We start from the raw sequence: 17,316 nt of genomic DNA, 5'->3' as shown, positions 1-17,316 counted from the left end.
GTTTTGTCCCCCTCCCTGTTCTTATATTATTTTTGCTTCCCTTCCCTTATCTTCATCTGTTTTGCATCTTAAATTCCTTATGAGTGAAGTCATGATATTTGTCTTTCTCTAATTTCGCTTGGCATAATACCCTCTAGTTCCATCCACATAGTTGCAAATGTGTATAAATATATACCACATCTTCCATCTGAAGATGGAAGAATATATACCATTCATCCATCAATGGACATTTGGTCTCTTTCCATACTTTGACTATGGTCAGTAGTGCTGTTTGTTATAAACATTGGGGTGCATATGCCCCTTTGAAACAGCATACCTGTATCCCTTGGATAAATACCTACTATTGCAATTGCTGGGTGGTAGGTAGGTCTATTTTTAATTTTTTGAGGAACCTCCACAAACTGTTTTCCAGAATGGCTGCACCAGGTTGCATTCCCACCAGCAGTGCAAAAGAGATCCTCTTTCTCCACATCCTCTCCAACATCTGTTGTTGCCTGAGTTGTTAATGTTAGCCACTGTGACAAGTGTGAGGTGATATCTCATTGTGATTTTGACTTGTATTTCCCTGATGATGAGTGATGTTGAGCATTTTTTATTTATTTTTTTTAATGTTTATTTATTTTTGACAGAGAGAGAGAGACAGACAGAGCAGGGCGGGGGGGGGGGGGGGGGGAGGGCAGAGAGAGAGGGAGACACACAATCCGAAGCAGACTTCAGGCTCTGAGCCGTGAGCACAGAGCCTGACATGGGGCTTGAACTCACAGACTGTGAGATCATGGCCTGAGCCGAAGTCAGACGCTCAACCGACTGAGCCACCCAGGTGCCCCTTCTTGTTTTTTAATATTTTTTAAAAATTTTTTGTGGGTTTTTTTTTGTTTGTTTTTTGGGTTTTTTTTGTTTTGTTTTGTCTGTTTGTTTTTTGATGTTGAGCATTTTTGCATGTGTCTGTGAGCCATGTGGGTGTCTTCTTTGGAAAAGGGTCTATTCATGTCTTTTGCCCATTTCTTCACTGGATTATTTGTTTTTTGGGTGTTGAGTTTGATAAGTTCTTTATAGGCTTTGGATACTAATCCTTTATCTGATATGTCATTTGCAAATATCCTCTCCCATTCTGTCAGTTGCCTTTTAGTTTTGCTGAATGTTTCCTTCGCCATGCAGAAGTTTTTTGTTTTTTGTTTTTTGTTTTTTGTTTTGATGAGTCCCAATAGTTCATTTTTGCTTTTGTTTCCCTTGCCTCTGGAGACCTGTTGAGTAAGAAGTTGCTGCGGCTGAGGTCTATGAGGTTTTTGCCTGCTCTCTCCTCGAGGATTTTGATGGCTTCCTGTCTTATGTTTATGTCTTTCATCCATTTTGAGTTTATTTTTTTGTATGGTGTAAGAAAGTGGTCCAGGTTCATTTTTCTGTATGTCGCTGTGCGGTTTTCCAGCACCACTTACTGAAGAGACTGTCTTTATTCCATTGGATATTCTTTCCTGCTTTGTCAAAGTTTAGTTGCCCATACGTTTGTGGGTCTATTTCTGGGTTCTCTATTCTGTTCCATTGATCTGAGTGTCTGTTTTTGTGCCAGTACTATACTGTCTAGATGATTACAGCTTTGTAATACAACTTGAAGTCTGGTATTGTGATGCCTCCAGCTTTGGTTTTCTTTTTCTTTTTCTTTTTCTTTTTCTTTTTTTTCCTGATTATCTCAAATTTTTTATTTCTTTATTTTTTTATTTTCTTATTTTTTTTATTATATGAAATTTATTGTCAAATTGGTTTCCATACAACACCCAGTGCTCATCTCAAAAGATGCCCTCTTCAGTACCCATCACCTACCCTCCCCTCCCTCCCACCCCCCATCAACCCTCAGTTTGTTCTCAGTTTTTAAGAGTCTCTTATGCTTTAGCTCTCTCTCCCACTCTAACCTCTTTTTTTTTCTTTTTTTTTCCTTCCCCCCCCCCCCATGGGTTTCTGTTGTTTCTCAGGATCCACATAAGAGTGAACACATATGGTATCTGTCTTTCTCTGTATGGCTTATTTCACTTAGCGTAACACTCTCCAGTTCTATCCATGTTGCTACAAAGGGCCATATTTCATTCTTTCTCATTGCCACATAGTACTCCATTGTGTATATAAACCACAATTTCTTTATCCATTCATCAGTTGATGGACATTTAGGCTTTTTCCACAATTTGGCTATTGTTGAGAGTGCTGCTATAAACACTGGGGTACAAGTGCCCCTATGCATCAGTACTCCTGTATCCCTTGGGTAAATTCCTAGCAGTGCTATTGCTGGGTCATAGGGTAGGTCTATTTTTAATTTTTTGAGGAACCTCCACACTGTTTTCCAGAGTGGCTGCACCAATTTGCATTCCCACCAACAGTGCAAGAGGGTTCCCATTTCTCCACATCCTCGCGAGCATCTATGGTCTCCTGATTTGTTCATTTTGGCCACTCTGACTGGCGTGAGGTGATATCTGAGTGTGGTTTTGATTTGTATTTCCCTGATGAGGAGAGATGTTGAGCATCTTTTCATGTGCCTGTTGGCCATCTGGATGTCTTAAAAATATGGAACGCTTCGCGAATTTGCATGTCATCCTTGCACAGGGGCCATGCTAATCTTCTCTGTATCGTTCCAATGTTAGTATATGTGCTGCCGAAGCGAGCACTGGTTTTCTTTTTCAAGATTGCTCTATTTGTGATCTTTTCTGTCTCCATAAAAATTTTAGGATTGTTTGTTCTAGCTCTGTGAAGAATGCTGGTGTTTTTTTGATAGGGATTGCATTAAATATGTAGGTTGCTTTGGGTAGTATCGACATTTTAATAATATTTGTTCTTCCAATCCAGGAGCATGGAATATTTTTCCTTTTTTTGTGTGTGTCTTCTTTAATTTCTTTCATAAGCTTTCTGTAGTTTTCAGTGTATCGATTTTTGACAAAATATAGCATTCATTCTTGATAAAAACCCACAAGAAAGTAGGGATAGAAGTATCATACCTCAAGATCATAAAAGCCATATATGAAAGATTCACTGCTAATATCATCCTCAATGGGGAAAGACTGAGAGCTTTCCCCCAAAGGTCAGGAACACGACAGGGATGTCCACTCTTGCCACTGTTATTCAACATAGTACTGGAAGTCTTAGCCTCAGCAATCAGACAACACAAAGGAATAAAAGACATCCAGATCGGCCATGAGAAAGTCAAACTTTCACTCTTTGCAGATGACATGATACTCTATTTGGAAAACCCCAAAGATTCCACCAAAAACAGCCAGAACTGATCCATGAATTCAGCAAAGTCTCAGGATGTAAAATCAATGCACAGAAATCGGTTGCATTCCTATGTTCCTATACACCAATAATGAAGCAACAGAAAGAGAAATCAAGGAATCGATCCCATTTACAATTGCACCAAAAACCATAAAATACCTAGGAATAAACCTAGCCAAAGAGGTATCATGGTTTTTTGTTTTTTGGGTTTTTTTTTTTTACATTTATTTATTTTTGAGAGACAGAGACAGAGCGTGAGCAGGGGAGGGGCAGAGAGAGAGGGAGACACAGAATCAGAAGCAGGCTGCAGGCTCCAAGCTGTCGGCACGGAACCCAACGCGGGTCTTGAACCCACAAACCACGAGATCATGACCTGAGCTGAAGTCAGATGCTTAACTGACTGAGCCACCCAGGCACCCCTCATGGTTTTTTGTTTTTTGTTTTTTTAAGCAAAGTATAAAACTGCATATACTGAAAAATCTTTTCAATATTAAAAAATATATACTATTTAGGAAAAGGACAGAAGAAAAGCTGCCAATATTTTGACAATATTTGTCTTTGTATTAAGAATAAAAGTTTCCCTGCCTTTTTATATTTTTCCATGCTTTCCAAAATTTCTGTGTAAATGCTTTATTTGGTAAACAGAAAAAAAGACCATTGCTCTTAGTCTTTTTATTTTTCACCTATTTAGACTTCACATTCCTCAATAGATAATTGAACTAGATAGCTTCTTATACCTCCCTCTTTTTCTAATATTCTTTATCATGTGAGAAAGCTATGACTTTATTCCTTATGTTTTGTTTTTTTTATTTTTAATTTTTTTTAATTTTTTAATGTTTTTATTTATTTTTGGGACAGACACAGAGCACGAGCAGAGGAAGGGTAGAGAGAGAGAGGGAGACCCAGAATCCGAAGCAGGCTCCAGGCTCTGAGCTGTCGGCACAGAGCCTGACGCAGGGCTCGAACTCACGAGCTGTGAGATCATGACCTGAGCCGAAGTCAGACACTCAACCAACTGAGCCACCCAGGCACCCCAATTCCTTATGTTTTGTGTTAAGGAGAAGCTTTCAAGCAGAAGAAGGAGGAGGGTGCCGATGAGTGATGTAAACTATTTGAATAGTGGTAGAGGATCTGGGAATGGATCCCAAGAGGTAAAAAGGGAATCTTTGTCATTTAGGGAAATTTTATTGGTAAATAAAAATTATTGTCAGATGCATTTTTTTTGGTCAACCTTCCTCCCTTTCTCCATCTAGCCTGTGTGTTCCATAAGAAATATAGTCAATAAAGATCAACAGTATCTTTACCAGCTTACTGTAATTTGTGGTAGGCCATAAAGCATCCCTGATGGAAATAATAGGGATAATGTTTAACTGGCTATGAGAAAAGAATATTACTCTTTTTCTACTCTGATTCCAGCAACCATGATGCAACATATTTCCACTGACATTGAAGCATGTCAGTTTTTCCCTCAGATGACCAGCTCTAAAGATGATGAAAGTTAGTATCAGGAAAGAAGGCAGTGACCTAAAGTCAAGGTACATTTATCATTCTGAAATAGAGGACTTTCCTCTAAGTTCCTCTTTTTATATGAGGTCTTTAGAAGTGGACAGTGATGCAATGCTAAAACTGTTAATTGCATGATCAGCCCTAGCATTTGACAGCCTGTGACTTAGCTATCCTCTCATGTCAGGAAAAAGCCACACATGAAAACCTGTTGTAAACTGAATGTGCTGAGCCATGCCAGTTTGTCAGCCAGGCAGCTCAATGTTCTATCATGAGTTCAAAAAGGGAACAGAGTAAGAAGTTTGGTGATGGACCTGTGTGTGCCCTTTGCCCAGAAAGAGAGGCACTTATTGTTGGACTTAGTGAGTGTCGAGGCCCCGTGCTGGGGTGAAAAGATCTGTGTGTGAAGTCTTATGGTAGCATTCAAAGTCCTGGTGCTAGGCTTCACCCACTATGGTTCTCCATTGCTTTTAAGTGGCAACCAAGAACAGGAGAGGGAGAATTTTTCCTTTTCTGTTGCATTCTAGGTACGTCCTCCTCTCCTTCCTGACCCCACACTACTTCCAACACACATGCACACTACCTCCTCTGCTCTCTCTCCTTTATTAGACTTATGTCCTTTTTACTCCAAAGTCTAGCATGCTGGTCAATAGAACTAGAGAGATTTGGGCAGGTATTAGGGGCCTTCTCAACATAGGTTTTTTTTGAGCCTGCTCTTGCTTTTATTGCCATCTCTTTGTTGCCACCTCAGATGAAAAGGCCCCATGAGGCAGGAAACAGATGATACACATGGTATTCTGGTAACTCTGTTACATGACTTTACTATGCAAATGAGTTTTATCCCATGAGGTTTCATGCTCTGGTATGTTGCCTTCTCCTCGTGAACTTTCCTGATACCCTTTCTTATTTAATCTATAACTGGCATCTGTGTTCCAATGATATTATTTCTCATAGCCTCTACAAAGCCTGCAGCATATTGATAATGTTCTGTCTTTGTGGTTGAAAATAAATGGCCTAATCTCATCACCCCTGACTTGAGGGTGAGCTCACATATAAACTGTTTTAGGATGTCAGAATTGTAAAAAAGAGGTGCAATAGCCACTAGTCACATGTGGCTATTGAACACTTACATGTGCCTGATTCAAATTAAGAAGTATTATAGTTCCAAAGACTTAGTAAAAAGGAATCTAAAATATGTCATCAATAATTCTTTTATTGATCACATGTTGAAATGATACTGTTTTGGATTTATATAAATATACATATATATGTGTATATATATATATATATATATATATATATATATGTCAAATACAAATATATATTTTTATATATATAAATAAAACATACCATTATAATTAAAAAGTTGTAAAATAGGCAGTTCCTTGTTTTTGTCATTTTGAAGAATTCAGAAAATTTTCAAGAAAAGCTATTATGGTCATATAAATAGAAATTTGATCCAGGATGTTACTGATGTAATTCTGGAAGTAAATGTAGAAGTATGGTATTTGCTCAAAGACTCTAGTTTGGGTTATGTTTTCTTTTTCCTCATGTAGAGTAAAACGAGAGTGAGTCACCTAACATGATACATAGCCATGGGATCATTTTAAACTCCTTTCCTCCCTTACACCCCTTTTCCAATTCCTCTTATTCCTTCCACTTCCAGGTTGTAGATGAGCATGAGAGTGTAGAACAGAGTCGGCGAGCACAAGCTGAGCCCATCAACCTGGACAGCTGCCTCCGTGCTTTCACCAGTGAGGAGGAACTAGGGGAAAATGAGATGTACTATTGTTCCAAGTGTAAGACCCACTGCTTGGCAACCAAGAAGCTGGATCTCTGGAGGCTTCCCCCTATCCTGGTATGTTTCAGCCCTGCCTCTGAGAAAGCAGGAGCCTAGCATAAAAGAAAGAAGCCATGAACTAATAGGAATTTTGTTACTTTTGAGAATAAAACCTTCCCTGTGGCAGTGCTTAAAACACTTGTGCTGTGCAAGGATTTTGTGTTGCACACAGGGATTAATTGTTCTACACGTGTTATTACCAGTTCTGCTCTGAAGGAGCATACAGGCTAGAAGGAGAGAGAAGTCATTAATTGGAGAGAGAGACCATTAATTGTAGTTCAGTGCAGTATGTGAGAAGTGCCACAAGTTCTGCGTCTTGGTGAATTTGAACTTCAGGAGAAGGTGAAAGCACTTGTGGCTCTAGAGAGAGAATCTTTATGCTCGCCCTTTAGGCTCTTATGTAGAAGTACAGCTGAGCCTCAGTCTGCAGTCCCACTGTGCTTGGTCACATGGCCATAGCACAAGCACACAGGTGCACTTGGGCTTATGTGTTCTTTTACACGTGATTTACTACTTCTGCCTTTTTCCTTCATGGAATAGAAGATGCTTCTGTTGCTCATCAGGAGAGTTTGAAGTGACAGATCTTCCTGTTCATTTAAGAAAATTTTTTCTGTACAGGTAGAAGTATCATAGCAAATGTAACTGTAAGGCATTGATATGTTTAAAAGAATATTTTTTAATGTTTGGTTTTGAGAGCGCGCGAGCGAGTGCAAGTGGGGAGGGCAGAGAGAGAGGGAGACACAGAATCCGAAGCAGGCTCCAGGTTCTGAGCTGTCAGCACAGTGCCTGATGTGGGGGTCGAACTCATGGACTACAAGATCATGACCTGAGCCGAAGTCAGTTGCTTAACCGACTGAGCCACTCAGGTGCCCCAGGCATTGATATATTTTAACTAGACCTTGTGTGTACTTTTTTATTCATGTTTTTTTTTTTTTTTTTTATTACTATGTGAGACTGTAAATGTAGGTTTTTCTTTACTTAGACCAGAAAGACTTCCCAGGAATGGATGCCTAGGAAATTAATAACATTGATTAGCTAGCTCCAGGGATGAGAACTCTGGGAAGAGACGAAAAGGTCAGGGCAGGCTTGGGATAGGTAGGTGGGAAGGGGGCAAGTTTATTTTTAATTGAGGTATAATTAGCATGAAATTAAATGCATAGATTTTAAATGTCAGTTTGGTGAGTTTTGATAATTATATATACTTGTATAATAGTCACATAGAACATAAGCAGTAAAGGCATTTATATGAAAACTATGTTTTTGATATCTTTAAAGAATAATGAAAAATAAATATTATGTTGAGAGCTTGGTGGACTGCTGTAGATCCATATACCAGTGTGTCCCTTAGGAAGAGTTTCTCTTTATATAAATAGTAAATTGTTAGTATTTAGGATAGAGATAGCCACCCAAAGATCTGTGCCCACACTAGACTGTATTATAACACTGTATAAAGATTAGAGGAATTGTTGCTCTTGGAAAAGAAAAGAGAAGGCAAAAAGGAGAAGGGAGATTCTTATTATGCTCTTTAGGACATTGAAACTCCCTGGTGGGAACCAAAGGATATGGTAAGAAATGAGAAGCCTCCTATCGGAGATTGGGTGAGTTTCATCTGTGAAGATTCCTCCATTTTTCTTCAAAATATTCAGTATAGTCTTCTGTCTTCATGAGTATATTTGTGGATGGATATTCTGTGATGTTAGAGAAAGGTAAAGGTCAGTCTGGGTGACAGGCCCAGGAAACAGAGGAAAACATGCAAAATACAGACACCCAGGATGTTGCAGAAATTTGGGAGAGAATTTTGGATATGCATAGACTATGAAATTAGGGAGATTATCATGTTAGCTATATATCTAAAGGCCAGTGGCCCCACTGATAACTCCATTAAATAATAAGATGCATTCTTTTTGAAAAAAATGTATATATTCTTGAACATGTATTAGACTTGAGGTTTTTTAAATATAATTTTGTATCTTCAGAGCCCTTTAATGTAATTGTTTTCTACCTTTCCTTCTCCAGATTATTCACCTTAAACGATTTCAATTTGTAAATGGTCGATGGATAAAATCACAGAAAATTGTTAAATTTCCTCGTGAAAGTTTTGACCCTAGTGCTTTTTTGGTACCAAGAGACCCGGCTCTTTGTCAGTGTAAGCCACTCACACCCCAGGGGGATGACCTCTCTGAGCCCAGGGTTCTGCCAGGAGAGGTGAAGAAAGTGGATGCTCAGAATTCAACTGGGGAAGAGGATGTGTTCCTGAGCAAGAGCCCATCTTCACTCAGTGCAAACATCATCAGTAGCCCTAAAGGTGAGGAAGCCTGAAGGGCCTCATGGAGCCCAGGTGTCATCCTGAGAGGGGCTTTCCTGGGACCCCTGTAGGTTGCATGTTTCCCTGTCTTCCACTCTGGAGCACCAGTTTGGTGTGAGGTAGAAGGAACCTATCTTGAATCAGACCTGTCTAGATTTGAGTCACCTGTGTGACTTTTAGCAAGAGATACAGCCTCTCATTTGTAAAAGTTCATAGTGTCTGAGGATTTGCTGCATCAAGAGTGAAGCACTTTACGTAATGCCTGACATATATGGTGATCATGAATAATAGTTGTCATCCTTGTTCCCTTACGGCAGAGGTTCTCAAAGTATAGTCTGGGAACCTCTAGAGGGTCTCTGAGAGACCCTTTCAGGGGACCTGAAGGATTAGAAGTTCTTTCATAAAAATACTAAGACAGTATTTACCTTTTCACTTTCATTCTCTAACAGATACGTAGTGGAGTCAGAGCCAACATGATATGTGATGATACTGTCAGTGAAATATGTGCTTATGTATTGTATTTTTTAAATTCCTCAGTTTTAATTGCTAATATGATTAATATTGATATATAACTTACATAAACAAAAGTTCTAAGGTCTTCAGCAATTTTTGAGTATACAGAGTATATATGGAAGTGAGTGAGGCTGTGACCAAAAACTTTGAGACCCACTACCTTACAGGATCTACAGAGGTAGAAATAGTAGAGAGTTCCCAATACTGTGCCTACCAATAGTAAGTACTTAATCATATTCTGTAATCTAATTTAACAAAGGAGAGTATGTATTTGTATTATGCCTTAGTCCAGTTGTTTGTTTTGAACTGAATCTGACCTAAATTATCTTTCTGCTATTTTATTTTTATTTTTATTTTTATTTTATTTTATTTTATTTATTTTATTTTATTCTATTTATTTCAAATCCAGTATAATTATTACACAGTGTTATATTTGTCTCAGGTGTACAACTTTCTGTTGTTTTTATTTTATTTTTTTTATTTTTCATCTTTCTGTTGTTTTTTTAAATTTATTAAACAAAATTTTTTGTCAACGTTTATTTTTGAGAGACAGAGAGAAAGGGGAAGGGCAGAGAGAGAGGGAGACACAGAATCCAAAGCAGGTTCTAGACTCTGAGCAGTCAGCACAGACCCTGACGCAAGACTCAAACTCACAAACTATGAGATCATGACCTGAGCCGAAGTCAGACGCTTAACCAGCTGAGCCACCCAGGCACCCGTTGTGTTTGTTTGTTTGTTTTTAATGTTTTCGTTTATTTTTGAGAGTAAGAGAGAGAATGAGGGAGGGGAAGAGAGGGGGGGTACAGAGGATGTGAAGTAGGCTCTGTGCTGACAACAGAGAGCTCAGTGCAGGGTTTGAACCCACGAACAGTGAGATCATGATCTGAGCCAAAGTTGGATGCTCAACCAGTTGCTTGAGCCACCCAGGCGCCCCTCATCTTTCTGCTGTTTTTAAGTCCCTACATGGTACTTCATGTTTTTAGGACATTGCTGCCTGTAGGAGCTTGGCCTGAGGAAGACAAGAATATAACTTGTCACTGCATGATAGGAATAAAAAGTAGCTGGTCAGAACACCCCTGTATTTACCTTTATGTGTACACTTGTGAAGTTTACTTCAAAGTTAGCATTTGGTGGCTGGTTAAACTTGTGGCATTTGGATTTAAGAATCTTTTCCTTTTCTCCCTTTCATAGGTTCTCCGTCTTCGTCAAGAAAGAGTGGAACTAGCTGTCCCTCCAGCAAAAATAGCAGCCCTAACAGTAGCCCTAGGACTTTAGGGAGGAGCAAAGGGAGGCTCCGGCTACCCCAGATTGGCAGCAAAAATAAACTGTCAAGTAGTAAGGAGAACTTGGATGCCAGCAAAGAGAATGGAGGTGGGCAAGTTTGTGAGCTGGCTGATTCCTTGAGCCGGGGGCACATGATGGGGGGTAGCCAAACTGAACTGGTCACCCCCCAGGACCACGAAGTAGCTCTGGCCAATGGATTTCTTTATGAGCATGAGGCATGTGGCAATGGCTACAGCAATGGTCAGCTTGAAAACCACAGTGAAGAAGATAGCACTGATGACCAAAGAGAAGATGTTCGTGTTAAGCCTATTTATAATCTATATGCAATTTCGGTAAGTGGTTTGTTGTATGGTTTTCAGAATGATCTGCACTTTTCAATGATTTGTTCACTCATCTCATTCATTCATTCATTCATTCATTCATTCATCAGTCATTTTTTTCAGGACCTGCTTATTTGCTGGGCATTGAGCTTGGTGATAGACGAAGTTAGCAGTAGATATCTTGGCCTTTTGGATAGAATTCAAGATGCTCCCAGTGTATGCAGGGCATAGTAATGTAATCATTATAATTGGAGTCATGGGTTCAAATCATGAAAAATTATGTACTCCTAAGAACTTTTCTTTCTAAAATATAATTACAAGTGTAAAATGGTAAGATTTGGAGCTTTTAAATTTTGATTTTTCTTTTTGTTTTGTTTTTAGAAAAAGGTAAATGGTTCCAAAACATCTTTCTTAATCACCTAAGTGATTGGTATTTTCCCCATTGTGTCCTAGTACTGTGCCCTGACCAGACTACTGTTAACTACTAACATACCTCTACTTTCTTCTCTCTTACAGTGCCATTCAGGAATTCTGGGTGGGGGCCATTACGTCACTTATGCCAAAAACCCAAACAGCAAGTGGTACTGTTATAATGACAGCAGCTGTAAGGTAAATATCCCCCATCTTTGAATAAAAGAAACAAATGTCAACAGATCTGAGGGACATTTGCTGAAATTATAGACTTTGTACTCAATAGGAAATATTTCTGTTAGTATATAGGTGTCTTCAGTATTAAAGGAACAAAAACGATGTGCAGGGGCACCTGGGTGGCTCAGTGAGTTAAGCATCCAACTTTAGCTCAGGTCATGATCTCATCGTTTGTGAGTTCAAGCCCTACATCGGGCTCTCTGCTATCAGTGTGGAGCCTGCTTTGGATCCTCTGTCCCCCTCTCTCTCGCAAAAATAAACATTAAAAAGTATTTTTTTTTTAATTTTTTTTTCAACGTTTTATTTATTTTTTTTGGGACAGAGAGAGACAGAGCATGAATGGGGGAGGGGCAGAGAGAGAGGGAGACATAGAATCGGAAACAGGCTCCAGGCTCCGAGCCATCAGCCCAGAGCCTGACGCGGGGCTCGAACTCACGGACCGCGAGATCGTGACCTGGCTGAAGTCAGACGCTTAACCGACTGCGCCACCCAGGCGCCCCTAAAAAGTATTTTTTTTAATGATGTACAGAGCACAGAATGAAAACATGAATGGTGAAGAAAAAGAAGGTATTTGTTAATGAGAAAAAGTTCTTATCTTTTGAGCTGTTAGAATTTGATGGTTTTTTCTTTGCTTTTAGTCATTCTTTTGACTGTGGTCAGAATATTTTCCCCAAAACAAACATTGAAAATAATGGGGCTTAGTTTAGGACAGGTATCAGACAGCCAAAATGTTAAGCTGATTGGAATCAGTCTGGTTTAATAATTAAAGAGGGTTGGTCCTCCCTTCCCTAGCAAGGATTTAGGGCCAGCATAGTAATGACTTGTTTATTAAAGGCTTTTCTTGCCTCTTCAGGAACTTCACCCTGATGAAATTGACACCGACTCTGCCTACATTCTTTTCTATGAGCAGCAGGGGATAGACTATGCACAATTTCTGCCAAAGATCGATGGCAAAAAGATGGCAGACACAAGCAGCATGGATGAAGACTTTGAGTCCGATTACAAAAAGTATTGTGTGTTACAGTAAAGCTACCACTCTGGCTGCTAGACAGGCTGGTGGTGAGGGAGATGACTCCCTGTAGCTGACATTTGGCAGAAGTTTCTCTGTGAAAGGCAAGCTAAATGTAGTTATTTTATCCTGTGACCCTGAAGCACAAAATAAAAATCCTAATTAAAATAGCAGTTAGCATAACAGTAGTAATATTTTGGTTTGGAAGTGTCTCACACAAGCTCTCTGGTAGAGAACTTTCAGGCGGAGCCCACCATTAGCCTGTAAACAAAAGGGTTTGGCACCAGCCACCTGGGACCAAATAAGAACTAAATTGTGCTTGTCCAGATATAAACAAATGTAGTGAGTGTAGAGTTTACCAATAATCATAACAAAATGCTAAGAATTTCCTTGGAGTCAAAGTAAAACAAAAAATTGTAGTGTTGTCTGGGGACGACATGATATGCTACCTCCTTTTTCCTAAAGTTTTATTCCATTTTATTGACAAGATGTGAGAAAGCAAGTTCAGAAGGCGTGCAAAGGATTCTTACAGCATGGACACACATTTTTCTATTTACTTTTTAAACCATTTTCCCACTATTTCTATGCCTTTCTTGCTTTTTGTTTCTGTTGTCGTGTTTGTGTTTGAGACACAACCAGCCATTCATGGCAGAGGCATGTATATAAGTGGTCAGTCTGAAAGGGAGAATCTCTTAAGAGCTGTGTGCCTTCTACCCAGGGCCTTGGTTGGAGACCCTGTAGGGGAAAAAAAAATGTATCCTGGGAAATCCAGCTAAAAGAGCCCTCCAGATAGAGGCATCTTACCTTGAGGTTACTTCAAGTGTCCTCAAAAATGTATCCCCCACCACTGCTGAGTGCAGTAGGATAGTTGCCAACATTTGCACCATCGTCACATGCCCATGTTGCACAAAGAGCTTCTCAGAGGGAAAGCGGCATCTAAGCTGGATGGTGTTTTACAACTAGTGGTTGTTTGTTCTTTGTTTCTTTGTTTTGCACTTTAGAAAAAGAGAGAATACATGCAAATGAATTTTTTAAAACTTGTTCATATTTGATGGCTGTAAGGGCTATAAATTAACTTGAATATGGGGTATTTTGCCCCCATATTAAATTTAAAAACAAAACACATCCCAAACACTGATAGTGTGTATTTTTAATTTAATTGGTGGGTTTAGGAAGTAAACTTTTGTTTTTTTTGCATGTCTGGTTTTTTTTAATTCTGGAGTTTGTCTTTTTTTTTCTTTCTTTTTTTAATAATTTCACAGTAATGGTCATCAAAAGTTACGTTTCTTGCTTACTTCATTTTTTCCTCTGATAATTCAAAACTGGAACAAAAGTATAAATGTTATTTATTTCAGGCAGCATTTTTTCCCCCTGTGTTGTTTTTAAATATATGTGAGGTGAACATTTCACTTTTATTTCAGTCTTTTTTTATTAATCTGGAACCTGGAAGTGATTCTCATTAATTGTCAGATTTCATTAACCTTCCCTCCTCATAGATAGTAGGTACCAATGTAATTAAGCATTTGTGTTCTGATATCTGAGGCCGGTTATTATTCAGTTCTTCTCAGAGCATTTGGAAAGGTTGCCTTAAATGGCTACATAAGTTTAAACGCTATTCAGAAAAAGACTGTAATTACAAGTAGGAAGAAGTGGACTAAATGATAAAATATTATAAAGTCAGACAAAACGCAGGCTTTGTAAGTTTCATGATTTCAGTTATATAAAAATCTGTCCATTTCTACCTGGACAAGTCCCATGAAAAAGTGGAAGATTTTAAATAATTTACTTACAGATGTTTTATTTAAGCAGGTAGCACAATCTACTAATGTTGTTTGATCTGTGTTTGTTATATTGGTTGTAATTAATTTTTTAATTCATGACTAGCAGAAAATTTATTAAATTAACTATTAACTACATTCACCTTGTAAATTACTGTATAAAACTTGTTGACAATGCACTGACTTTAGAAAGATGTTAATGTACATAAATAGAGTGTAAATAAAATAGTGTTGATGTACTGAAATATGAACTGTATAAAAAAGTATTGGTAATTGTATATGGAGTGTACCTGTTTATCTGTAACTATTATCCAAACAAATTAAATACTGTGGATGCATCTATGTGCTGGTTTTCCTCTATACAAGTAAAGAAAAAAGTCAAATTCTTCAGCCTTTTCTCTCTGTGACCCTATTTAATTCTCCTACTCGAATAATACGTACCTGACTTATAGAGTGGATGCTCCATCTCTGAGAAAATGGAAACTATTGAAGGTAGAACAAGATACCTGCAGTGGCCAGCTGAATTGATTTAAACTTTGCTCACATCCCTGTTAGGAAGCCCTCCAAGGAAGGCTCTCTGGGAGCCCTCCAAGGAAGCAATTGGCAGTATTGAGAAGAGTTGAAGATTTAGAGCTGTGGGTTCTTCACCCTCAGTCCCTGTTTGTTTATCTTTAAAAATAGACTGCCTACCTCTCAGCCTTATCTTAAGTAAATGAAGTATATAAAAGCCTGGCAGTTTCTTGGTAAGTGCTCATTGAATGTGAAATCCTACCCCCATGAGATTCAATCGTGTTTTGTAAAAAGATTTGTTTTGTTTTTACTCTTGCTATACTAATGCTAAAAGAATTTAATAGCTGTTTGCTCACATTCTCAATAACAGGAATACACATTAAAAATGTATAGATGAAACATGTTGAATCAGCAGCAGTGGTAGCTTGTTTAAGGAGACAAACAGAAAAAGGATCCAGAAAGTCATCAACACTAAAACACAGTTCCTAAAGCGCCAGTCTGTGTCTCTGTTTCTAGTTTCTGAGTGGCCCTTTAAATTGAGAGAGGTCTTTGGGGCGCCTGGGTGGCTCAGTTGGTTAAGCGTCCAACTTCAGCTCAGGTCATGATCTCATGGTTCGTGAGTTCGAGCCCCGCGTCGGGCTCTGTGCTGACAGCTCGGAGCCTGGAGCCTGCTTCGGATTCTGTGTCTCCCTCTCTCTCTGCCCCTCCCCTGTTCATGCTCTGTCTCTCTATGTCTCAAAAATAAATAAAACATTAAAATAAATAAATAAATAAATAAATAAATAAATAAATAAATAAATAAATTGAGAGAGGTCTTCAGCCTTCCAGTCTCTCTGACTGAAGGTAGCATTTCTACATAAAAATCTCTCCACCACATGGTGGCATTGCTCGCTGTGGGCTCCTTTCTCAAATGTAGACATTACTGAATTGAAGCAAACTGATGAATTGCCACATTTCCCCAACTATTTTAAAGGTTGTATATAAGATTTTACTAGGCCAGAGCCAGAATATTAGCTTAAAGAAAAGAGATTCCAGTTCCCTTGATGGTGTATCTGCAGGTTCCTTAGTATTGACATCACAAAATCCAGAATACACCCCTATGATCAGAGACTCATACAAGACAGAGCAAATAAAAATAGGATGTCTTTAGGTTTGCCAAACTTCCTGAACAATGGGGAGGCAAGATAGTAAATAAGAGTCCAAGAATTGCAAACTCAGAGGCCTGTAGGGACCAGGTTTGGGAACAGAGTGTGAGAGAAGCGGGTTCAGCCATGGATGAGAATGGGGACTGGTAGGGACTAAGGTGGGTTCTAGGATGCACATCCATCTAAAGGCTCCCTTTGATTGTTGCCATGCAGGAATGTGGGCTCCAATGTTACCATATCTTTTTTTCCCCCAAAGAGAAACCAGAAATCCAGATATTAATGCAAAATACCCAATTTAGAAATGTTGGCAATTTTTAAAAAATTTTAGACATTGTACTGTTCAAATAAAGCCTATCTGCAAGCCAGATACAAGCCATAGGTACATGCCCTCTAAGTCAGACGGTTATGGATTTAAATCAGAAGTCAGATTGTAGGGGTGCCTGGGTAACCCAGATGAAAGTCCCACTCTTGATTTTGGTGCAGGTCATGATCTCATGGCTTGTGGGATCGAATCCCACATCAGGCTCCACATTATCAGCAAGAAGCCTGCTTGGGATTCTCTCTCTTCCTCTTTCTCTGCCCCTCCCCCATGTGTGCTCTCTCTCTCTCAAAATAAATAAACAAAAAAATTAGAAGTCAGATTGTAGCTCTGCTATTATAACAGCTGTGCAGTAAAAAGTTCCTTAGGTGCTCAAATTTTTCATGCCCGATGAGAACACCACTTCAAAAGGAGTAGATAATCTATGTTAATAAGCACAGAATCTGACACATATTAGGTACTCAATATTCTTTCCTCATTTAGGGAAACAGAACACAGGTAAATACTGTAAAAGTAATGTTATGATCAAGTTCATTAGCAGTCCAGAGACATGAATCTAACAACATGTAAGCACGTTCTAGGTACAGAGCTCTGTGCTAAGTTTTCTAGGGCAGCAGTTCCCAATCTGGCAATTCATCAGTATCATCAAAATCAACTAGAAGCTTGTTTAAAGTGATGATCCCATCATTGTCTTATTAAACCTGTGTTCCATATCACTCTACAGTAAGATTTATGAGATCTTCTCCCATGCAGTCCAAGAATCTGCATTTTAAGAAGTTCCTCAAGAGAGAATGTTTTACAACCAGCCAGTTTGCACTGGTCTTCAGTTGGTCATTTATGGAAACCACTGTTCCAGGGAATGAATCAGTATTCAGTCTAATTAGGGAATG

The 17,316-nt window shown here is 38.9% G+C and overlaps 1 protein-coding gene and 1 non-coding gene across 3 annotated transcripts in view; one reads left to right on the top strand and one right to left on the bottom strand.

Moving 5' to 3' along the window:
• The window catches only part of USP32 (ubiquitin specific peptidase 32), a 238,615-nt gene extending 223,773 nt beyond the window's left edge, over positions 1-14,842 (top strand). For both annotated transcript variants that reach the window (XM_027034284.2, XM_027034285.2), the window contains exons 30-34: positions 6,422-6,613; positions 8,612-8,900; positions 10,605-11,029; positions 11,534-11,626; positions 12,519-14,842. In XM_027034284.2, the coding sequence (XP_026890085.1) occupies positions 6,422-6,613; positions 8,612-8,900; positions 10,605-11,029; positions 11,534-11,626; positions 12,519-12,692 (1,173 nt within the window). In that variant the 3' untranslated portion in view covers positions 12,693-14,842. The remainder of the gene's footprint in view (positions 1-6,421; positions 6,614-8,611; positions 8,901-10,604; positions 11,030-11,533; positions 11,627-12,518) is intronic.
• Positions 2,545-2,651, bottom strand: LOC113592753 (U6 spliceosomal RNA). Its single transcript, XR_003412713.1, has one exon. It is a non-coding gene; the product is annotated as a U6 spliceosomal RNA (small nuclear RNA).
• Positions 14,843-17,316: the final 2,474 nt, after the last annotated feature.

This window comes from Acinonyx jubatus, chromosome E1 (assembly GCF_027475565.1).
Source record: "Acinonyx jubatus isolate Ajub_Pintada_27869175 chromosome E1, VMU_Ajub_asm_v1.0, whole genome shotgun sequence".
In the NCBI taxonomy this organism is placed as follows: domain Eukaryota; kingdom Metazoa; phylum Chordata; class Mammalia; order Carnivora; family Felidae; genus Acinonyx; species Acinonyx jubatus.
This window is presented reverse-complemented; position numbering and strand designations above follow the sequence as displayed.